Source organism: Lathamus discolor, chromosome 5 (genome assembly GCF_037157495.1).
Source record: "Lathamus discolor isolate bLatDis1 chromosome 5, bLatDis1.hap1, whole genome shotgun sequence".
Taxonomy (NCBI): Eukaryota; Metazoa; Chordata; class Aves; order Psittaciformes; family Psittacidae; genus Lathamus; species Lathamus discolor.
Genome location: NC_088888.1, coordinates 96166924 through 96192045, shown reverse-complemented (window position 1 = coordinate 96192045; position 25122 = coordinate 96166924). Strand labels below are relative to the sequence as shown.

General features: G+C 45.8%; 1 protein-coding gene across 5 annotated transcripts in view; it reads right to left on the bottom strand.

Moving 5' to 3' along the window:
• Nucleotides 1-25122, bottom strand: part of GRHL1 (grainyhead like transcription factor 1) — a 43004-nt gene that overhangs the window by 15460 nt on the left and 2422 nt on the right. For 4 of the 5 annotated variants that reach the window (XM_065681608.1, XM_065681610.1, XM_065681607.1 and 1 more), the window contains exons 2-9: nucleotides 23500-23686; nucleotides 20602-20672; nucleotides 18692-19082; nucleotides 17823-17899; nucleotides 16850-17006; nucleotides 16213-16324; nucleotides 15157-15251; nucleotides 1800-1958 (exon numbers count right to left, since the gene is read on the bottom strand). In XM_065681608.1, coding sequence (XP_065537680.1) covers nucleotides 1800-1958; nucleotides 15157-15251; nucleotides 16213-16324; nucleotides 16850-17006; nucleotides 17823-17899; nucleotides 18692-19082; nucleotides 20602-20672; nucleotides 23500-23686 — 1249 coding nt within the window. The remainder of the gene's footprint in view (nucleotides 1-1799; nucleotides 1959-15156; nucleotides 15252-16212; nucleotides 16325-16849; nucleotides 17007-17822; nucleotides 17900-18691; nucleotides 19083-20601; nucleotides 20673-23499; nucleotides 23687-25122) is intronic. The other variant, XM_065681611.1, reaches the window with a different exon arrangement.

Sequence of the window (25122 nt, the reverse complement as noted above, 5' to 3'; positions counted from 1 at the left end):
AGAGGCAGCTTCTCCCAACCATGCAGAAAAGCAGAGGGACCTTGCTGGGGTCTGAGCCCAGCCGGGAACCCAGAACCACGCAGCCGCTCGCTCACTCCTGGCCCTTCCTCCCCCGCTCCCAGAGGGATCAGGGAGGAGAATTGAAAGAACATAAGTCCCATGGGCTGAGATAAGAACAGTTTAGTAACTAAGGTATAACACAAACCACTGCAGCTACCACCAGTAATAATAATGATAAGGGGAATAACAAGGGAAGAGAATACAATCACTCATCACCCGCCAACCGATACCCAGCCTGACCCGAGCAGTGATCTAACCCTTCCGGGTAACTGCCCCCAGTTTATATAGTAGGCATGACGTGCTGTGGTACGGAATACCTCTTTGGCTAGTTTGGGTCAGGTGTCCTGTCTCTGCTTCCTCCCAGCTTCCCCTCCTCCCTGGCAGAGCATGAGGCTCAGAAAGTCCTTGGTCAGAGTAAACATTACAGGGCAGCAACTAAACCCATCGGTGTTATCACTGTTGCTCCCATGCTGAAGGTCAAAAACACAGCGCTGCACCAGCTACTAAGAAGGAGAAAAATGACTGCTACTGCTGAACCCAGGACAGACCTATTTAAAAGCATATAGATGGACAATAAAACATGGGAGGATGAGTCAATAGGATGCTACAGTAGAGGTAGATTGTAGAGAGTCCCATCTATTTTGGGAGGGAAGTGGTAACAGCATGCGAGACGAGTCTTTGTGGCAGTGTCCTGGGGAATGACAAGGCGAGATCGCACAGTATGGGACCTGAGCACAGGTAGCACAAGACTCAAGAGTGGGGGTTACGAGCCCATCTCAGACCTGCAGCTGCACAGAGATAGATCTGAGATGTCACTCACAAGAAGTCTGTGCTGTGAAGACAGTCTGAATGTAAAGAAGCAGAGGCCCTAATGAAGTAGGATGCCAGCAAAATAGGAAACTGGTGTGATTCACAGCAATCAGAAGGACTAGGGAAGTCCAGGCAGCATTTGTCCCAGCCTAGAAAGATCTTGATCACTCTGGAAATAGCAACACTGCACATTACTTGCTCTGATCCTTCAAAAGACTCTTCAGGCAGGAACAGGTTACAAAGACTGGGAAATATCCTTTCTTTTGCAAACTCAAGCTTTTACACCTGCTTTCAGCTCAGCTCCTGATATGTCTCTTTCACAGCTTCTGGTGAACAGTGGCTTTGGGAAAGGCTATTAATTCTCTGCATGCTAAATCCATTTGACAGAGCAATCAAACTACAGCACCCACCCAACTTGTAAATGGGCTTCATTACACTGCTGTATCCCAGAGAGATATGTGCAAGTTAGTGGGCTTTTCTTATAACAAGTGCACTAAGAATGCACAAAGACATGTAAAAGGACCAACACTACATAGCCTCAGCAAAAAGACAAGCCTCCACTTGCTCTAATCAATTGCAATGATTTCTCCTACTGAGAACATTCTGCAGGACTTCCCAGGACTACTGACAGTCTTCTGCCACTCACTGGCCTTTCTCCAAAGTCAATGCTCAAGGACACTTCTCACCACTCCAGCATTTTGAAAACAGCAAATTTATCTGAGGTCACCAAACACCATAACATAATCTGAGTCAAGTAGAAGAGGTTGAACTTTTTTCCTTGCCAAGGCTGAACACAGATGAGAGTTTTCAGGAAGCCAAAACAGCAAGTGGTAGAATTAGGGGAAGAAAAGTAAAATTAAGGAAAAAATGCTGCTAAGCTGTTGACCAACCTCTCCCAAAGGGTCACTGGCACACTGACCCAATCTTACCTTGTCACAGAAGACTTTAATCTGGCAGTAGGCTCTATGGACAGGTTTGTTACTCCTGTTATTGTAGCTATAGGTGTCGATCTGAAGATTCAGAGGTAGGCCTTTAACTCCCTTCTGAGAGGAGAAATCCGTGCTGAGGCAGTTCACAGAAATGAAAACCTGCAGAAGAGGAGAGCAGCACCCATCAGTAGTGACACACAGAGTCCTGGCTGGCTGCTGAGCAAACAACTACTCAGTGAGTGCCGAGATCTAACTGTTCGTCCTTGCACTGCAAGCAGGACCTTCTTTAGAATCATAGAACAGTTAGGGTTGGAAAGGACCTTAAGATCATCAAGTTCCAACCCCCATGCCACGGGCAGGGACACCTCACACTAAACCAAGTGCCCCCAGGCTCTGTCCAGACTCGCCTTGAACACCGCCAGGGATGGAGCATCTTTCTTCTGAGAAAGGAGGTAAAATCCCTGAGCAGCAGTACAGCATCCTTAATTCTTTATATAAAGCCACTGCAGGTGACAAAGCCACTTTTTCCAGAAGGAATTTCGATGAACTCTTCAAACTTCATGTAGAGTCCACCCATCTTTCCCAGAATATTCTGCCCATGAGATCTCCAGTCAAACTTTTAGCAACAAGAATCCTCTTACACCCAATTACCATTGTCCAGTGTCTTACTGTAAGAACACAACCATGCTTCAAAAGAATTATGTTACTTTGGGCAAGTTATAGCAAAGCTTTCCACGAGTTTTACATAAGCTGCTGTGAGCACAGCTTATGCGTGAAACTACTTGGGTGGTTTTTGTTGGGTGTTGCTTATAAGTAATATTAAAACCTTTTAAAAATGTATTAGGCAACATGTTACCTTTAAACACAAGAATAACACCATTATTTCAGTGAGAGAGTTTCAGGGCTTTATGCCTACAGAGATGAACACTGTTTCAAACATTCCCCAGTATGACTTACAATATCATGTTAATGTTCATATCAAAAGGGAAAGAGAAAAATTTCCATTATTCTTATAAAAATCGGATTGTGAGGAAAATTAAGTGATTTTGAACACAGCTGTTTTCATTTTCATAACTGCTTAAAAAAAAACCAACCCAAACGCAACCAGAGAACAAGGCCAATGCTGCTTAAAAGAAGGAGGAAGTATCCCTGTGCGGATATGAACAGAGAGACCAGTGTACTTTGCATCCACATGAGCTTACTGAACGCCAGGCTTTTTTCCTTAGACACAGTCCTCATTGCTGGCACATCTCAGAGGCAGCTACAACGATTAATTACCAGGAATTTATGACCTACCAAGACCTGCAACGGCTCCTCTCCGCCTCATGAATAAAGGCTGCGAATCCAGCCTTCAAAGGGTAATCAAAAGCCTTGGAAGCCAGAAGCACCTTGCCAGAGATTTCGCAGGATCACTGCCTGATCACTTACTGCGCTACCGCAAAGCACCAATTTGACAGTCTCCATAGTGAGTTAGTGCCACCTCCCGGCCCCATCCTGGTGTTGCAAAGACTCAATGTAGGTTTTGGAAAGCTTATGGGTTTGTGGTTTTGCGAAGTGCTTATCATGGGCTTCTTCACACAGGTTCTGCAACATCCTTTATTAATTTCAACAAAAGAGGGGAAATGGAAGCGTAATAACTTCCCCCATACACAGTAGTATGAAATGCTTGATGGGGATGATGAAGAACAGTATAGGTGCCTTCTCTTGTAATAACTTGCCTGAATGTTTGAGATTCACACGCAATTTCTGGCGGTCCCTGTGAGCACCAGTTCCCCTCACATCAGCTCAGCAAACAGTCTCACAGCCCTGGCAATGCCCCTGCCAAGTCGTGCTTGGGCAAAGGGACATGGAGATGTGTGAAGAAACAGTTAATTCATGGCCACATGGCATTTGGGCAGAGCCTCATCCCCAGCCATCCTGACCTGTGTTGCTCATCCTGCGGTGGACCAAGACAGGACACCTTGGTGGGTCGGAGCAATCCCAGGCACAGCTACAGATTGGGCAGAGAAGGACTTGGGGGTGCTGGTCAATGAGAAAATGAACATAAGCTGGCAGCGTGTGCTTGCAGCTCAGAAAGCCAGCCGTATCCTGGGCTGCATCAAAAGGAGCGTGACCAGCAGGTCCAAGGAGGTGATCCTGCCCCTCTACTCTGCTCTTGTGAGACCTCACCTGCAGTATTGTGTGCAGTTCTGGTGTCCTCAACATAAAAAGGACATGGAACTGTTGGAACAAGTCCAGAGGAGGGCCACGAGGATGATCAGGGGACTGGAGCACCTCCCGTATGAAGACAGGCTGAGAAAGTTGGGGCTGTTCAGCCTGGAGAAGAGAAGGCTGCGTGGAGACCTCATAGCAGCCTTCCAGTACCTGAAGGGGGCCTATAGGGATACTGGGGAGGGACTCTTCATTAGGGACTGTAGTGATAGGACAAGCGGGTAATGGGTTAAAACTTAAACAGGGGAAGTTTAGATTGGATATAAGGAGGAAGTTTTTCACTGTGAGGGTGGTGAGACACTGGAATGGGTTGCCCAGGGAATCTGTGAATGCTCCATTGCTGGTGGTGTCCAAGGCCAGGTTGGACAGAGCCTTGGGTGACACGGTTCAGTGTGAGGTGTCCCTGTCCATGGCAAGGGGATTGGAACTAGATGATCTTAAGGGCCTTTCCAACCGTAATTATTCTATGATTCTATAACATCAGTGCCAAAGGCAAGTCCTCGCTCAATGCCTGTATCCCAGCATCCCAAACCCATGCTGTGCCGAGATGACATTTTTGAAAACATGAAGTACCTCACAAATCATAGCCAGGAAAATGATTTTCAAATAAGCTCTTCTGAACCTTGCCCAGACTAACCCCAGTGATGGCTTTGCTAGCTTTTATCCATCTCCTTCACTTTCTGCTGCCTTCAGCTTTACAAGGGCATTTTGCTTGCAGCGCTGGAACACGCCAGGGGGAAAGCTTCACAGAGTTTGAGAAGCTGCTTCCAGGCACTTTGGAGCTAGGTAATCAGATGTATGCACAGCCTGAATAATTGTGTTCCCTGAGCAGGGGGGTTGTTTTTTAAAAGAGCATCAACTCTGGTATTTGCATATTTTTACATATTACATTTTAAATGTATCTGCCCATCCTGAATATTCACACCCAGCCCTCACTTCTGCATGAAGAAATGACCTTGTTCTTTGAGAAAACCTGCCCGAGCAGCCATGCCAGCAGGTCCACCACGGCCTCCCAACTTCTGTGAAATCCCCCATCTGAGTTTCACACCGCTGGACACCAGCGGACTCTATGTGCGGCATCAACCACCGCGCAGTTCCACTTTTCTTCTGGGAATGCAGGTTTTCAGTTTTCATGGCTTATGAGCCTTGCAAAGCCCACGCAGCACACACTGGGCTGAAGGTAGAAGGGTTGGTCTCAGCATGACAAGACACATGCTACTACAGCAGAGCTGCACGGGCATCCCATGGGAATTTGGGATTGCCTGTTAGATAACAAAGATTATCCTCCTACTTTAGAGTCTCCTCATTTGATTAGCTTTGGCTTTACACAGCTGACTTCATTTTCATGCCATTTAAGTCTTCAGGACTCCAGGCAGGAGATGACAACTAAAACCTAATCACCTCTCTGAAGCAACAGAGAGCCAGCTTGTCTTCTCCTGTCCGTACAAAGCCATTTCAGTTCAAAAGGATCGCCTACTTCTCCCTACCCATCCTCTAACTCCCACTTTTGAGCAGCTTCAGGTTGCCTCAAGTGCCACAAAACCAGAATTTTAGTGAACAGCTTCTCCGGCCGGGGCTACGACAGTTTCAGCCAGGTGTGGTTTCTGTTCAGGAAGATTTGACTTGTGCTCGAAAAGAAGCGTAAGGCCCAGTGACTGCGCCAGCTACATCCCCACCCCAAAATTGCCAGAAGAAAGAAAAACGTAACCGCAGAGGTTGCTCTGCATCTTCAGCCTGCTGAGCAAGATTCCTTTTCATGTGTCCAACCTATTTTTCCGAGGCAGTTCCGCATTCTCAGCTATATTAAGATTTGTTACTTTTAAAAAAACCTTCATCTCACCTCCCAAGATTCGACATGAAGACAGCACTTAAAATAGAGCCTGAGCACCTACAAACCTTGAGTCAAACCCCCAAAAGCTACGCAGATTTTCTGTAAAACAGATCTCTAAAAGGATTAGAAACCCGTTCTCAAGTTACTTTGCTTGTTTGGCCGTTAAGCCTTTAGTCTGTATTTGAATCCTACTTCCAGGCTTTTCTCTCCAACCAAAGCCAAGCTTTATTTTCCTTTTCTTTTTTTGTTGATTTTTTTTCATGCCTTTTTAATTGTTATTATTATTATTACTGAAAGCTGAGATTCTCATTGAGACAAGTGGCTCCACAGTGGCAGGGTTTCACATAAAACACCAAACAACATGAAACCTGGTACGAGCTGCTAACTGCACCCCCCATATGACATTCACCCCAACAGGCTACAGAGCCTCCCCCACCCCACACCAGGTTGGGTTTCCTGCAGCCTTTGATGCAGGCAAGCAGCAGCCCAGCAGCACACAGCGAATGACCAAAGGCAGAAGGATTAAAGCACCTCCTTTAGGATCACACTGGAAGTCAGTGTGGGAAGAAGCCAGACCTCATGACTTCTTGGTCTGCTTTAACCACCGACCACTTGTGCCCCTCCTTGCCTAATGGAGGAACACACCATCCTATGTCCACATCTACAAGAAACAACCTCCCATTTTAATAATGCAGGAAAAAAGAATTAATCCAGCAGCTCTCCTGCGTGCCCTCAAGGAAGGGCAGCAGAGACAGCCAAGTTCTTTCCACACAGCACCTTTTTCTAACAAGATCTGCCTTTCAAACAAACCAGGAAAAACAGACATAATTAAAGGGCAATCAAAGTGCTGCAGGAACCTCGCTGTCAGCGAGATGAAAGATGCCTTTTCTAAATGAAGGCTTGCATACCCAGATCTCTTCTCCTCAGTTTATCTTGGACGCTGTGCTCTGTCACACAAAAAGCACCAGCAATTTTGATTAGGCCAAAGGCTACATATGCAGGAGCATATGAAATGTCACCTTGTACAGCCTTTTCTGACTCACTGCAAAGCGAAGCTGAAGAGGAATGATAGGTAGGTACACATCAGCAATGTCTGGGGTTGCCATAGCTAATGGCAAGCAACTCAGGTGGCTATTAGCACACCATAAACTCTGGCCAGTCCCCAGCAAACGCAGGTATGGGTAAGACCGCAATGGCCATGTAACATATCTCCTCATCTTGCAGTCTTGTACATCCTCCTGGATAAGACCCTGTATGGATGGACTTGGAACTATTCCAGTCTGATCACCTTGCTCCGCATGGTTTTCATTTCAACAGAAGACAGTTAAATTGAATTCACCTCCTATTTATGCTCCATTATATTTTTGTACCCAGAGGATGAAGACATCACTCAATAATCCAAGTCTACTGGATATTTCTTTCTCTATTGAAAATTCAGATAAAGAACTTCAGCTCCTTTCTAGCACTAGTAGGAAAATCCTCTCATTTTAATGTTACATTCAATTTAAAACCGTCTTTTAAGTTCGATATAGGATGCTTTCGATTTTGGATTACTGTGTTAGTATAGAATACAGAGTTTGGAGCCTACAATACAACAAGCAGGGAAAAGGAAATGCAGCTGGATGCAGTTTTTCCCCAGTGAATACAGTTGGATATGTTTTTTCGTGACCTTGGTCAAATAATTTCAATATTCTATCCAGGACACAGTAGGCAAAGGGATTCCGGTGCGTCCTGGGACAATTTTCCCCACACAAAAGACAGATCATCAGACATCCTACTCAACGATCAGCCTGAGGCTATGGGCAGCCCTTGCACAACTGGACCTACACTGCTCCTTATATTTTGCTTTTCTTTGGAGCAGCAAAGAAACCATTCCTGTGGTCTCTGGCCAGGAGGACAGAAATCACTGCACAGCTGACCTGATCTACAAGTTATTTTCACTTTTTGCAGGACAAGGGATCATAGAAACCCTCAACCAACCTGATGTGAAGAGCAGCCTCTGAGGCTACAAGAGCTGATTAAAAACCAGAGGAATGAGTAAAGGACTCAGACCTAAATAAAAGGACTTGGGTATAGACCTGAAGACACAAACCAGCTCTCTCCTCCTCTGCCTGCATAGTGTTCCTCAGAGAACTAAGGCATGCACCAACACTAGAGAGCAGCCCAACCTGGCTACCAGCAGGAATTCTGTGAATGTCAAGGAAAAGCCAGCAGGCACCAGGTTGCTTGGTCTCCTGCAGATGCCTGTGCAGGTCAGGGGTATGTAGCCATGTGGTCACAGCACTCCTCGCTGGCTAGCTGAAGGAACAGCCCTATACCCAGATTCCACAAAGAACTCATCATCAGACCTCTGCTAAAGAAAAAATACCCAGAAGCTCAAAGGTTGTTATTTCAATGCCGATGGCTGAGAGCATACAGCTTCTCTAAAGACTTACGCAAATACAGTCATAAAAGGGAAAAACTAAGGGTCTTTATTCTAAAGATCTGTCCACATGTGCTTCATCCATGCTGTGAGCTGCCTGGATGCAAATCACCTCCAGCCCAAAAGCCTTTTAAATCACACCAACACAGCTCTAAGACCTTCCGAGAGGCAGAGCTGTCAGCCCAGGCACTGTGCTGCCCTAATGCAGCTGCATGGCTTCCAGGATTGGCCCTGGGTCGGGGCCAGGCAGCTTGGAGTGCAGGCAAGACAAGCACAGGTCTGCCCGCACACATCCGCAAAGGCACATCCTAAGAACGCAGTGCTGGGAAGATAGCTCTGTCCTGAAAAGGAGGAGGAAGAAAAACCCCACACTTCAGTACAGATCACCTGAGAGGTGGCTGATCTTACTGCTCTCACATTCATTTCTTCACCTCCCACATGCACCACAGGTTTTGCATCAGCAGGAGGCGAGCCAGGAAACAGAGATGATAAAAACTGGGCAACTCATGCACCTGTGGGCTCCCGAGCCTCCTCCTGCCTTTGGGATCGGACGCTCCAAATAAGGCTCGTCTGGCAGATGCGTGATAGGGCCGCATCCGTTCCAGCCCCAGCATCATCCCTGCTCCAGCCCAGGGGAGTCAATTTGCATTCAAACCAACCCAAATTTGGGTGACTGACACAAAGCACATCGTGGGCCCCAAGCCACGCCAAGGAATGCCGGGTGGGAAACAGGACCCAGCCCCGGATAAGAGAACATCCTCCTAGCAAGTTCACTCCATCAACAAAACAAAAATGAATGGTAATGAAAGGAAAATGCATATTCCTGCTCAAAGAGCAACACTCCTTGTTATTCCAATCTGTTCTGAGGCAAGGAAATACAGGAATGTCTCCACTTACAACACGTGGGAAACCTAGGAATAGAGGTTCCCAGTCCTACTGATGCTTCCTTCCTCCAGCCCCACACACTGATAAGATAAATGTGCAGGGCCAGGTGTCAGCTTTTGTTACGCTGGTTGGAGAGAAAGTAAAAGCAGCAGTTTGGCAAAAAGTGGCAACATGTATAAAAACAAACATGAAAAAAACCACCCACCTAAAAACCCAACATCCCCCCCACCAAACAAACCAAAACCCTCAAACAAACCAACAAACCCCCCACAAACCTGAAGGAATTGTCTACAAAGGCATAAAAGTAGCTGAAAAGTAAACACTGCCATTGGATTTAAAAGGAATGGAGAAAAGGCGGGGGGAAAAATCATCTCCCAGTTTTCTCCATAGAAAAATTGACATCAGGAAGACTTTTCTTTAAGCTTTTTTAAGAACTAGACTGTGATCACCATAGTTGGTTGGGAGACCAGAGGGAAATGTGGCATTTAGGACACCAAGTTCTGAAGAACTGAGTTGAAAACTTGCTTCTAATTTGCAATGTGTAATATCAAGGGCAACACCTGCTTGTTTTTAAGAAAACCCAGGACGGAGTAGGGAGAGCTCTACATTAAGAGACAGGTAAGCAATACTTGCTATGACTTTCCTATGTCACTGCTCCTAAGGCTGTGTGTACCTGTGCCTCAAAGTTTTTGTGGTCTGCAGCCTTGGCTTCAAACCAATCTCTTTCCTTTAAGTATGTTTGACTCATCATATTTCATAGTTTCATTTCCAACTAGCCAAACCTGTACCTAGTCAATGCTACTGAAGGTGGCAACACCTTCTTTAATGAGGCATATGACTGCTGCTTCATTACAATGGCATCCATATAAATGCCCGCAATATTCATCAATCAAAAAAGACGAAATTCTTTCTACAGTGAACACCAAGTGAGGATTATGCTAGAATAAACTCCTAAAACAAATCAGCGGCGTACACCCAGCCTTACTTCAAGTTGTAGCGAGGGATCCACCCACTCCAAAAATTGAGCTGGTCTGAACAAAACATGAACAAAAAAATCCTGCCCCAGAAGTTCATTCAACACACACAAGGCTCTGCCAAAGGACCACCCTTGTTGCCCAATCTGCTATTTCAAAAGGCAACCCAAATCAGCTGCAAATTACCTTAACACAGGATTGTTGCACCTTTCTTGGACAAAAGAGACCAAGACAAAAGAAAAAAAAACAAAAGGAAGAAAAAAAAGAGGCACTCTAATTACTCTGTCATTCAGGTTGTCCCTTAAAGAGATACCACAGCACCTTCCCTTTGGTGAAAAGGCAGCAAAAAGCTCTACCATGACATTCTCCAGCTTGAAGCACCCCTTACACCCTCATCACGCATCCTTTTTTAGCAGTAAGGGTTTTTCACACCGAGAATCTGGCTTACAATGGGTTTTTTTGGAGGGAAGGAGTGGGAGGACAATAGAGCCCTTAATGTGCAGTGACATCACTTTTGGCCACAGTCCCACCATGCAGCCTAAAGCAAGCCAGGCAGAAGACCTCCACAGGGGCCCCTCTCTGGCTGCTGCTGGAAGCAGCACTATGTTTCAGAAGGGACACGTTGGCAAATGTAGAAGGGGTGCCCCGGCACAACAGCAGGGTCCTGCAACTGTAAGGACTACAAAAACAGGGCAAGGAGGCTCTTGCAATCACCATACAGACAACAACTTCCCCTGTTTAGACATAAGGCCCCAACCCTCCTGCTCCACAGGGCAGGAGCTCAAGACAGGATTTGAGCAAAGCGAGATCCAGCAGAGCCAGTTAACCCTGGGGAAACCAATCTGTCCAGATTGTTCAACTGCCACTGACCTGAGAGCAGGCCATGTCCTCGGGCCAGAGTTAAGGGATAGAGAATTTGCTTCATAGACTAACGGGTAACGCAACAGAAGTAACAGAACAGCCAACACCATGAAGAGCAGCAGAAAACACTCAGAAGAAATGTACATTTAACCATGTGTATACTGGCAGCTTTCATTAGAAGACCTTTAATGGATACAAGCCCAGAGAAGGAAAACTGGGCACACTGTACAGACCTGGGAAGATGTAGTTCCCTGCCTCAAAACCTCATGACCTAAACCTACATATGCTTCTCCTGATTGATATATGGAGGTCCAAGACACAAGAAGGGCTGCAAGGATGGGACACCTCTCCCCTAGCTTTAAAAACGCCTGATTTTAAAGATGGCCAAGCCTGCTCAGTCAACAAGGAGGAGCAGGCACCTCCAGAGAAAGCTCAATCCCAGCTCTAGACACTCCACCGCTAATGAAGTCACAGAAGCAAAAGATGACGAGCTTGTGTTCAGACATCTAAAAGCTTCTTTGCAGAGGAACCCCACCTCAACTGTCTGCTCAACACAGCAGACACCCAGGATGGGGTGGGAAAGCGTTTGAAGTCTCCACAAGCCTCAGGGTAACTCCAGCATTAGCTGTTGCATGCAAGTGAGTATCAGTTACACATCTTTGTCACACTCATCAGACCATGCTTCCACCCAACTAGAATGGCTCCTGACTGAGTAGCTGTGTTGGCTTTCCTAAACATCCCATTCACAACTCACCAGTTCATCAACTAACTTCCCAGTTCACCATCTCCCCTTTTCTTCTCCAAAATATGGTGGTCTCCTCATCCATTTGTTCCACTCCCCTGGTCTGTCAGGTGATGGGGGCAGACCTCACCTCTAACACAGGCACCTGGAAGCCCACCTAAATCACTGCTTCCTCACTGTGCAGTATCTCCTGTCAAACTTTCCAACCCTGACCTTGCCCTCCTTCCAACCTCAGAAGAACCACCTCAGAGGACTCCATCCTACCCTCTCGAATCCTGGCCTTCCTCCCCATCCTCAGCTCCCTTCACTGTCTCAGAGCAGAGATGCTTTGAATCCTAGGCTCTTTTCTAGCTTGAACACACTCTTGCAAAGGTCCCACCACTCCTCTACAAAAGCAGCTGCTTCTAGAAGCTCCTGTGATGTTCCAAAGCAACAGAAGAGGGCAGAGAGGAGCTGCCAGAAAGAAGCACGCAACATTTGCTCTGAAACCCACGGACACTGCCTGATCCTAGAGTGGGAAGTGCCTGTCATGCACGAAATACTCTGGTTTCTTCACGCACGTGCTCACAAACAGCACAGCAACACAGCCAATTCCACCCATGCAGAGCCAGGCCTGCCTGGTGCTTCCAGAGCCCAAAGCTCCAACGCTGTCTTCTGCTCTCCCAGCACAACACAACTGGGACATACCAGCTGCTGAGGACACCTGAACATCCTTTCCATCCCCCAGCTCTGCAGCTACAAAATTCCCTTGCACATTTCCCTTACTACAGAGGGAGCACATGACTTGTACTGCCTGAAAACCGTATTTCTTCACCTAAGAAGTCTTTTACAAAATCCCCAAATGCCTCAAGGGGACTGGCAAAGCACTCTCTCAGGCAGGTAACACCCTCCTGCACAGACAAAGCAGCAGATGTATGATATTCCTGCACATCCCCACAATGAGGGCTAGCACAAAGAGGGCAAGTACCTGGCCCCAGAGCTGCTAGGGGCAGCTTCTGCTAATACGCTATTTCTGTGTTAAATACAATACACACACAGAGCCCTGGGTGCCTAAATGAATAATTACATCAAAACCCCAGGCACAGAGCCCCATCACCTTCCATGCGACACTGCTGCACAGGATCAAATAATTTCCGCCGCAAACTGGAAGCAAGAGGGAAACGGGAGAAGCAGCAACCTCAGAAGAATCACCTGGCTCTGGACCAGGTAACTCCAGGGCTCAGGAAGTATACTCCTAATAATCAAGGCTTGTTGGCTGGCTAAATACACCATGTATGCAGCACCGCTGCTGTTATTAAATGTAACACACTATTTATTAGTGTGAAGGACTTTCTGTGCATCAGAAACTCAGCTCTCTTTATTCCCTGCTCTCCTCGTATACTTCAAGACTATTGGGTTTGGGATTTTTTTTGGTTGGGGGAGGGGAAAACATAGCAAAGGAAAAAAAAGGAAAATAAAAGAGGGAGAGCATGCAAGGTAAATGAACCATGCAATAAAAATTGTTGAAATTGGCTCAGGCATCTCCTGATAAGATCACAAGAGTTGAGAAAGAACTGCAGCTCTACTGGTGAGAAATCCAACCACTGACAAAACACATCCACTCAGGGGGAAAAAAAGAAGTTAAAACACACACTTAAACACACAGAGCACTTGCTAAAAATGCCAATTATTTGAGCACTGAAGTCTAGAGTATTTTTGTCTTAACATGATTCTGATCCCAGGAGCCAAGGCTTGCATTCTTGGCATTAACAGTCCACTCTGCAGGTTCATATAAACCAGTACTCGAAGTATATGTATCTCACATACTAAGACTGAGAATCTGGAAGCAAATTTGTCTCTGTAGTTACAAAACCAGTCTGGCTCACACCTCCCCACACCACCTCATCCCACTAAGTTCAGTCCTGAGCTGAAATATCACCCTAAGGGTCCTTAGACCTTTTCAAGGTGCAGTTTCACTATAGACTGAGACTACTCACTCAGGGGTCTGTAAAGTATCTGGGCTATAACCACCCGCCTCACAGGCCTGGGGTCTGTCACCTGGTGGGAAGGGATGGTTTTCCTTGGGACAGCCACAGGGTTCTCACACCAGCTCTAAAACCTGCTCCTGGGTTAGCACCTCCTTTTGACAGCCCTTCTGAAGCTTCATCTATTTGTTCACATAGCGAAGCACTTCATGCTTCAGAGATCTTCAGCCTTTTAGCATCCTCTAGCAGGCAGGGCCTTCCTGCCATCCCTCTCAACCTGACTGAACCCAAATCTGGCGAACAGGGAAGCCTGGCACACAACACCAGCTTCATAAGTAGTGTCACACATACTGCAGGGCGGCACTTTCATCAGCAGCACACACAGCTCCTCGCTGCCACCTGCCAAGCATCCTGAACTTCTCCCACAGAGCTGAAACCTGGCAGCAGTCCCCATACAACCTCTCCCTGTCTCTTTCCTCCATAGCCCCTCTGTGCAACACAGGGCAAACCTCGTGGTGACAGTGAGCTCTGTGCAGTGACATGATCCCTTGTGCCTCCTGCAGCATACAGTGGCACACACAGCTCCAGAGAAGGACATTTCTTTTCTGTTCAGAGCTCCAAAGTCCCCCAAGGTAGGAAGCCATTGGTAGTTTTCACCCATGATGTTGGCAACTAGTAAGGCCAGTCTGCCGAGCTTGAAGGAAACCATTCTCAACTTTTAATAAAAATCCAGGCAGTAATGAAACTCTCTGAAGAAAATTCCTGCACCTAGATTCCAGCAACAAACTGGTGGAAATGCTTTGGAACTGAGGTGACTGCACTCTGACCTGCTGTCCTTGTACCCAGAAGATGCATGGGCCTTTTTCAAAAGCTGGAGGGCTTTAAACAGCTGCAGTTAGCTGCTAGTTAGGGAAGCTGTCCATACTTACACACCTACCACAGTGCCCACAGTTCTGAAAAACAGAGTTCACCAGGAGGCTGCACCAGCTTGAAATAGGTCACTGGGTGTTGGGATCCGCAGTTTCAGCAACACATGCTTTGGAAGCTCAACAGCAGCAGCTACTCCCTCTTCTGCTAAAGGTGAGCTCATTGCCACAGCCTTAACTCCCTCAGAAGCTGCCCCCAGTCTCCCACAGGGATCCTCCAGCAGACTGAGCTCACTGCCAAGCCCAGCTCCGCTCCATCACACCTCCCACACCACTTCACCTGCTCTGGAAACACTCCGTGCTTCCTTTTGTCAGTACTTGTCTGTCAGGTAGGCAGCTCTGCCAAGAACCTTACAGCAGTTGCTGAGCTCTCCGCAGTTGCACATGCAAACCCTCTTAAGAAATAGCCAGAAGGTTTTGCCTAATGTCAGAGCATAAACAAACTTGTTACATGCTAATCACCGGGTAGGCCACACACCCTTCCCCTCCCCCAGCCCCCGAATCTGCTGAAAGGACAGGAAATAGAATCATGGTCACATACCTTGGCTTCCTCATTGATGTCCCAAGTGAAGGATATGGCGTTGTACGCGATCTCCTCAATGTTACTGATGGTGTTGAAACTCTCCTTGTAGTCAGCTGATGGAAAGAAATATGTATGAGGGAGAGACGATACCATCTGGAATCCTTAAATCACACAAGGCAGCCAGAAACTGCAACTCCTCAGCAAGTCCTTGGGGGCAAAGGAAGCTGAACTATACTTTAAAAAGGATCATTAAAAAGGCTGGAAATTATTCTTGTACAAAAACAAAACCCACACCAACAAACAGGAGGAAGGACAAAAACAGGACTCGGCAGAAATTCCAAACTACAAACTCCAGTCGGGAAAGCAGATATACCAAATATCGCATGTCCTGTACCATAACCCAGCTATGTTGGGGAAACTCTACCCTTTATTAAGAGCTTATGCCTCTGCCATACAACTCCTTCAATAACAAAGATTTGCATGCGCGTCTGCTTTAAGTGCCGAGTGATTAATTCCTGCTCTTATTCACAGAAGGAAGGGACAAGGAGTACAACCCAGCCTTCAGCCCCAGAAGGCTGGAAGCCAGCCAGCCCCAGCCTTGTCTGGAGGCAAGTGGAGATTTGCAGCGTTTTGTTTTTTACATGTACCAAACACCAGTTGCGAGTGAAGCTGTGGTGAGGAGGATCAGTAGTGTCCAGGTATTTCCATAAGGATCTTGTCCTTTGAATAAATGCAGTATTCAGGACAGCCACAGAGTCTATAAGCTATGATTTCGCTACAAGCACCAGGATATGCCAAAGCAATGTGGTCTGGAGGGGAGTGCTAGATCTCCCAGTGCAAAACCCTAAACTCAGAGTGCTCACCAACCAAAATCCTCCCAAAATCGGCCTCTCTAAGGAGTTCTGAAAACTATAGCATTAGTTTTAAGCAATCAAAAGCTCTCTCTGGGCTTTCATCAGAGCAGCAGAGAGTGTGATCCAGAGATTCCTTAAAATAACAAAGAATTAGCCAAAACCAAGCCTTGCCAAAGAATTAGGGTTGAAGTTTGACATCAGCAATGACAGTGCTCCTTACCTATGTCAATGCATCTTTGTTTGGCTGTGTGCTGTCTTGAGTGCCAGTACTTCCAGTGCCGGAGCTGATCTTCCCTTGTTTTGTCTTCAGCAAACACAACCATGATGACACTCTGAAAGGAAGGGGGGAAAGGGTAAGATAAAAAAAGCAACCAACCAAACTAAAAACACCATCAAACAAGAAACACAAGCTAAACATGCAAACACATGAAACAAAAGGCTAGAGAGTACATCTGTGTTGGAAGTTCTTGTTGGTGTCGTTTTCCGCTTTAGGCAGATTCAACTTGATGCACCACAGTATACCTTGCACGCTGCTGCCAAACATGAAGGCAGACAGCAGAGCTTTCTGGGTCATAAACATCAATGAGCAGAACTGCTCTCCTAACTGCAGTTCAAGGATCTCATTCCAGGTGTTGCATCACCTTTACACAAGTGCTGACACCACTTCTTAACAGACTGAGCCAGGATGGGTTGGTCTGGAAGTAGGTGGACAGCAAAGGAATGAACACTGACGTAAGAGAGTGGGTAAGCTGGCCTTAGTGCTGATGCTCTGGTTTAGATTACTGCACTTTGTGAGAGTTTAAGGCTACCCTTGTACACACCCTCTTTCCTAAGAAACCACAAAAGCTGCCACTCACTCGGACTTTACTGATGGGGTGATGGATTCCTTCACTGCTGCTGACTTCTTTCAGTGTGATGGGGTAAAATTGACCTTTATTCAGGTAAGTCATCGTGCTGTCCCCAGGCTTCTGTCGGAGGGACTTGGAGGCTTCCAGAGTGTACTCAAAGTTATTCCTACGAAGCAAAGAGGGCAACAATTTCTAAGGCATTTTCCTGGAAAGCTGATTAAATGTTCCACATTTAATTTGGAGAAATTCCAAAGTCATTAGTTGACTCACTAAGCCATTAACAGACAGGGAAGTTGGAAAACAGGATGAGCCCCTTTTTCAACCATTTCCTTCACAAATGAACATTTAAGAGAAGTTCTTGGCAAGCTAAATCCTGAGATGTATCAGGAGGCAAGACTGTAAGCTCCCTATTCAGGCTTAGAGCAGCAAGCTGCTCTCACGGAAAAGTATCTATTAGCAATTAAATTAAATTCACAAGCTAATAAGCCATTCAGTAGCCAAGGTCTTTTCTTCCCTCTTGGTCAGTTGCAACTAACCAAACAACTAGTTTATTCCCTTCTCTTAGGGGTTCAAGTGAGTTTCATGCTTCCTATTTCTGCTGTGGATTTCCAGCAGGGAGAAAGCAAGACAAGCAGGCCAGGGAGAGGGACACAGCTGGAAGCCATCTCCAAGACCACTGCAGAGCTGACGGACAGCACTGCATCATCTACTGGGACAGGGAGCTGGTACAGCACAACAACTGGAACTGGGTGGCATTTCCAACCCTGCAGGCAGATTTCCTGAAAGTAATTTTCCTTAAAGATACAGGTAGGATTTTCAACTGTGAAATTCAAATAAGCAAACACTGTTGTGGTTTTGAGATCCACAGCCCCTCCAGTGCCTGATACAGACTTAGCACACAAAGGCATGATCTGTACTGCTTGCTCATGGACAACTGTAAAACGGGAGGGTAAGAGTGAACAGGGGCTTTATAAAGCATTACCCAGAAATGCTGTCAAAAACATAATCTTCTGAATTCATGTTGGCCATCCGGAGATTCAGTTCAGTAGGAAAGAACACCTGGGGCAGACACAAAACAAAGCAATGCATCAATTAACACAGCAGCAACAAGAGAAGTCAAGATAAAACAGATATTCGCTACCACAGAACTTCTGGCAGGCAAATTCATCATCCAATAACAACCGGTATTTTAGTCTGTACGAACAGGACACTTGAGCAGGGTTTTATTCCAAAACTTCTGGGTGTCAACTAAGCACAACATCTCAAAAACCTTCTGAGTCAACTTGGGGCAACATTTTAAAGTTCTTCCAAATCTCAAAGAAAATACGTAGCAACAAAGCTCTTCCAGGTCTGGCTTTTTAAAAATCAAAACATTCTTACGCTGTTGTTTCCAGTTGGTACCCTAGCACAAAACCTATAGATTTTCATGCAGGTTTAACTCTCACTCAAGGCCCCTAAATAAACCAACTATTTCTCACTGACACACACCACACCTAGAAACTGGCAGTAAGGAAGCTTACAGACATAGTCACTTCATTTCAGTACCCACAAAGGCACCATGGAGTGCTGAACTCTTGCAAAACCTAGCACAGCACCATGGATCAAGATAACTATTTCCACACTCTGCAGACCAAAGGCTCTGTCACTAGTGAGATTAGTCATTTGCTTTTGATAACTATTTCATATTGTGAAGGTTTTATTTGCTCAGTCATGCATCTTTTTGAGAAAGTCCTCTATTCCTCAATCACTGGACACATTTCTGGCTCACATAGCACAACAATTAAAGATGGAACTGGATCTCTCCATCCAGATCAAGACGCACACATACAGAGTGACTGCCTCTCTTGGTACCTCTTGCACGCCCTCCTTGAAAGTCTCTGAGAAGGTGGAATCTGGTGTTCGCCTCTGGGAGTTCTGAGGCTGGGTGTTGGAACTGAACTGGTCGGGGTTGAGGTTCCTGTCAAAGACAACCACCCGCTCAGGGGGCTCGGGATGGTAGACACTTGGTGGGATGCCCACTGCAAAGCCATGGGGCTGTGTCTCCGTCTTGATGGAATGGGTGGGCATGGTGGCAATTGAAACGGTGACTGTCGTGTCCGGTGTTGTAAGGTGGCCTCTCTTATCCATGCCCATCTGGGGTGTGTGTGGAAGGACAATATTGAAAGGCACATTTTTCAGAACCTGGACTCTGTTTTCTCCAGCAGAAATGAGTGACTGCTCCGTCACATTGGGGATGCTGTTCCTTTAAAGAGCAAAGAAAAAACAACAGCGCATAAATTATACAGCTCACTTTCTCATTAAATAAGACCTAGAAATACTTCTCAGCCTTCTGGAAAAGGCGAGCCAACACCAACTCTCCTGCTTTTGCAGAGCAGCTCAATCCTAACCTGAAAAGCTGAGAAACTCATTAAAAAAAACACCTCACCCACTGCTAACAACCCCACCTTGGAGATGAATTACCCCAGAGCAAAGAGTGAGGGCTCATAGCCCAGATCCTCACTGCTTGGAAAACAGTGGTCCACAGCTAAGCGCTTCAAGGTCCTTCCTACCATGTACTGACACACACCAGCTCCATGAAACTGCTCTTTGGTGGATGGAGAGCAAGGCTGCTGCTGATGCTCTGCCCTGGGACTGCATGTTACCCAGGAACCACTAATAGGGAAATTACACCCCTCTTTCATGCACAAGCCCCCAAGAAAATCCACACCGAGACTCCTGGGAGTGCTTTGCATAACTTGCCACTTGCCAGCCCATTAACTCATTTCTGCCAGGACAACACTGAGATCTGTGGCTAAGCTGACCTCACAGCCAGTAGCCACTAAGCCAGCCCTCCCTTTCTCTCTCCCCACAACGTGGTCCTGCCCTCTCCTTTGCACCAATTCTGACGCTCCCCCAATCTCCTTGGTGAGCCAGTTTGGCTTGTTCCACTGGCAGAAAACTAGCCACATTTTTTTTTACCTGCTAGGTGATGGGTCAGTGCAACACCACAGCTGGTACAAGGGGAGCAGTGGGAACACATGACTGAGAACCAGACTGCACTTCAAAACAAGCTGTTTAATCAGTTCAGCCAGACCACAAAACCCCACTTCGAGTCCTTAAAGCATTCTAGTCTGTCTAAAGGAAGAGGATGGCAGGACTGGAAGCCTGGCTTGAATGAACCTCACATTTGTAATATTTACCTAAGCAGTATCATCTTCTGCTGAGAAGGCACAAAAGAAGGAAGGCAGGAAGAGGAAGAAAGGAGTTCTAGAGGATATGAAAGAAGTCCCCAAACAATACAAAACCAAAACTAAATCATAAGCACTTTGAACTCCTTCCTTATCAGTCCATGCATGAAGAAGCAATGCTGCTGGTACTCAAGAACAAAAGCAGCAGCGAGCAGCTGCAGCAACCACATGCAAAAAGGGTTGCTAGTCACCTCTGCAACCTTCAGAAGGGGTGCTTGTGCTACCAGGCCGAGCCTGGTATTAAAGAGAGCAGATTTTGCTACACTGACTGTACAACAGCTGTACATAGAAAGCAGGCAGATGGCAATGAGAAGCAGTTTTAGCCTCAGCTCTCCACATTATGGTCCAATCCCCACCCTGTTCCTGGGGCAGCACAAGAGTAAAAGAAAAGGGCACAGTAAAAGGGGCACAGAGTAAAAGCAAACAATTTCTCTCTTCCAGCACAACACCGCAGTGCAACAAGTTACTTTCTTTCAGCAGCTTCAGGGGTTTACGAGGAAGGGAGATAAGCAGACACACAATGAAAACTAATACCTTTTGCTATGGTCTTGGTCGGGATGTTCTACCTCTGGTTTAGCTGTCGAAGATCTCCTCTCCCTTGGGACCTGGGAAATACAAGACATACTATAATTACATTCCTCCTCCCTTACAAAAAAACCCAAACAAACAACAAAACTACCTCCTCAAAACAGCGCCATTTGGTCAAATTAAGCATTGCTGCCTGATACCCATCATTATTTGCATTACAGATGCTCAAACAGCTTTGGGATGCCAGGCAATACTCCGTGAATTCCTGTGCAGCTCAAGGCTGCCCCATGGCCCATTCCCCAGGAACATGTGCTCTCTAGGCCACTTCCTCAAAGACCACTCAAGGCTCTTCTTTCTCATTGGAGACCAGGTTCATTAAGCGTATTGAGATGCTACAGCTCATTTCTGTGCATGGCTACATACAATACACTGGCCCAAACTGTATTAGAACTTTTATGAACAAAAAATAAGTACCAGTGGTCTGGATTTCAGATAGCTCAGTACTGCTCCTTGAATTTTACACCATGAATAGGATTTGCCCTGAAATCACCACATACCACAACACTGATAACACAAGCCACCTCATACATACACAGACACTGCACACAGCATTCAGAAGCCATACAGAAGATGGTGAGCTCTTTGACCTGTGGCAGCTTGCTTCACTGGAGCACTCAGCCAGCACTCCAGCAACCCAAACAGCTCTTGCTACCACTGGCACAAGCCCACGGTGCTCAGGTCCACCTTGACTCTACAGCAAGTCCATGCAAGCTCCTCTGCAAACCCACACATAGTGCCCAAAACTTTTGTCACCCTTAACACACCTCCTGAATGAGGAAAGCAAACACCTTCTGGTTTAAGGAGGAGTAAACTCCAACCACCTTCCTTCACTGAAGCCTGCTTAGATACTGCCTGTGTTAGGTAACCCGGGTGCAATGCAGGGAGCCACCACTTTACTGCTAACTCAAACGGTGATGGCATACCTGCATGAACAGCATTATTTCTCTAAATAATATTCTCCCCGAATAAAACCCAAGTCCTGGCTCTTCCACATAACCTGGAATCTCCAATAATATCAGAATTGTTGGGCTTTCCACGGTAAGCAGCAAAAGTTAGCTGCTTACTGTAGCTGGAGACTGTTAGGAGGCCAACACTAACCAGTCACTGAAAAATAAAGGTCTTCCCAGCTGCATTTGGCCAACAGAATTTGATCAAAAATGGGTTTCTGCAAGGCCTGGTTAATCACAGCTGAGCTGTGACTGATGATGAGCTGAGCAGCCCATTAGACATACAGAAAAAACCTTGAGTTGTTTGTGTTTGGGTTGTTTGGTCGTTTCTTTTTTTGTTGTCTGTTTTCTTTAATACAAAGGTGATCTCATCAGGTGCCTTTAGTACTGCAGAGGGGGCGTATTAGAAATGCCTAGACATCATCCCTATAGCATTACTTCATAACAGCCCTCAATAAATCTTTCAAGCTCAAACCATTTTGCTTCACCAAAGCATGCAGCATACCTGTTCTTATGCCAATTTTTCTGTACACCCACTGACACCCAAACAGAAGAGGAAACCCCAAATTAGACAATAATGTACAGCAAATCCCTTCTGCTTTGCCAAGCATGAAGGATCAACATAAACGCTCTCTTTGTAATCTACATGCTTAGAAATCAAAACTGATTTTGTGGATTAAAATCATCCTGGTCAAAGTGTTTGGGGTTTGGTGTTGGTTCCCCCATTCCTCCTCCCGCCCCCCCCCCCCCCATATCATAGCAAGCACAGACACAAAGCAGAAAGCCAGTTTTCCCACAAAACTAGCTGAATAACATCCACGTCAGTGAGTCTGTGGCATTCTGTCGTCTGTGCAGAGTGCTAATCTCCATATTAAGCATTACAAGAATATTTCAATACTTAAGACATGTCCAGCTCCTAAAAGGGCAAGGCAAGGATTTTAGATGCACAACGAAACCTCTCCTAGCGTGTAAAGAACACACTGCGGTTGGCAACTGCATTCACTACTGTTAGAAGACACCAACTAAAGTGTCAGGCACACAAGCCAAGTCAGCCTCGTGGCCTCCCTGCTCGCTCAGCAAAGGAAAAACAGGTATCTCCACCCAGTGAGCCAGGCCACCGTTAACACAGGTATCTAACATGAGCAGGACGCCTGCCTGCCTAGAAATGGCCACTCGTCTCCACTGACTTGGACATGGACTGGAGATAACTACCCTGACATTTGGGAAAGAAAGCTCAGCAAAATGTATTCCATGCAAACACAAAGGTTATCTGACTCTGTTCAATTCACCGCTGAGCATCTACTAAGGCACACGTCTCTGAGAAGATTGTGAATGCTGAGGAAGACAACCACAACTGTCAAAGGATTAACAGATTACAGCAGCTGAAGGTTAGAAGAACGCAAACAGCAACTCCTTCAAGCACACACTTCTGCCCCACACTCCACCAAAGCTCTGTAGTTATAGCTTAGTATCAGCTGAGACTAAGCCAGCACATCAAAGCTTCAGCAAAAGCAAACAGTCCCACCAGAACAGGGATCACACGAGAAAAAGAAGAGTTTTCTTCTTGATGTGTATTTATATTCAGACAGACATGCTTCCCCAAGTCTCATTCTTCATCACTATTTGTATTAATATACTGCCACCTGCAGAACCTGGACTTGACAGGCAAAGCTCTACCAAAGCTTTTGACACACTACATTAAGATCCAGATCTTCTTTTCCTGAGCTAAAAATAAACTAATTTTCAGAAAAAGGGACGTGGATTTTTTTTTTCCCTTTTAAAGCCCACATAATTTAAAGTCCTCATGATCTATTCATAGCTTCTGTAAAATCCTCTAGCAAATGAGAGGCGGAACAAGAGCTCCTGTGGCTGACAGAGCATACCCACGCCAATCTACCTTGTAGTAATCATAGAGCAGTCCCAGGGCAGCTGCGCTGTCTTCATCACCATTGATGCTCATCATAGCTTTGGTAGCTGCTGTAAGGGGATTTTCAAGAAAGGTTTTCCAGGCCTCATCTTCACTGGTGTAAGGACGCCTCTGAGAGTAGAGAGAGTCATTCTGAAGAACCAACACGGGTCTTTTACTTGGATCATAAGGGAAAAAAAAAAAAAGGAAAAAAAAAAAAGCCACCTGTTAGAACACACAAAAAACATTCCTAAAGTTCTTCAAAATTAGCTGCTACAGTTTCACAGGGTTCATATTCTGATTCAGTGCACTGCAAGGATTAGCCAATACAGAAAGCCCAGAAACCTAATTCAGATCTCTTTCACGCTCAGTGTATATCAGGATTAATTTGATCAAACTCAGCTGGATTATGCCAGCCTATATGAAGAGGCAAACCAGTTTAAGGGCACAACTGTCCTACTCATGCTCTGAATCCAACCTAGAAAGAGTTACACGCACTTGCTAGGCTGCCACCTACAAAACCTCTAGCACATCCTATGTAATACTACCAAGCCGCAATCTGCTCCAGCTGCTGTTTCTAGTAGTTGTTTCTAGTTCCAGAGCCCACGTGGAACTAGAAAATGTGAATTAAGGATACACCTCTTTCCTCCAAAGATTTCAAAAGGTGTCTTTGTTCTCAGAGTATACCTGAAAACATCACCTAAAAGCTGCTAGTTCGTTACAGACTACACAAGGAAAATGGTCAAAGGGTCCTCCAATCAGTTTGACAGCGTATTTTTTCTGAGAAGGGAAGCCCAGAGCCTGATTACTGCTGAAATAACCTGTGACACTAGCTTGAAACACACTCAGCAGATGACTAGGGAGGAAAAAAAGGAGGGATGAGGGAAATCAGTTTTCCCTTTATGTTGTAGTGTACAAAAAAAAAAAAAAAGTTAACATTTACTCTGAGCATTTTGAGATTGCTGGGAACAAGAAAGCTCCAAGATGACCTGGACTTCTGCCCACAGGCGAAAGTGGGACACCTGTAGAAAACGCTGTCCTCCCAGCTTAGACAATATGTTTCAGTTGTACTGGTAAAACATACGCTTCATCTTTCAAGTTAGTTCAAGCTAACATTGTTTAAACCTGCTTTGTAAAGCAGCTCAAACAGTTTTCTTTCCAGTGTGAGCCCAACACTCATTTACTGCAGACTGGTGGAGAGAGAAGGAAGGTTTTTGTTTTCTTAAGTAATTCCAGATCCATTTTGTAATGAACTGGTAATAATTTAAAATAAATAAATAATTCTATTTTAAAGAAAAGACCCACAAAAAGCAGCTCCCCACCATCACACCACCTCCCCTGTACATAAGTACTCTTTTAATTTATCCACATGCATTCAGACTGAAATATACTACAAATGCAAAAAGTTATGAAATATAGAAGTTACGAAATACTCTAATCACTATAATCAGCTTAACAGTATCCTACATTTATCACCACCTTCTACCAAAAAGATTGCAAAGCACTTTGCAAATCACGCATTCGATCCTTTATTAGTTACACAAGTAGCTTCAACAGGACAGCTTGGCTTGAGTTTAGACACTTAAAACATGGGAGTTTCCAGGACTTGCAAGA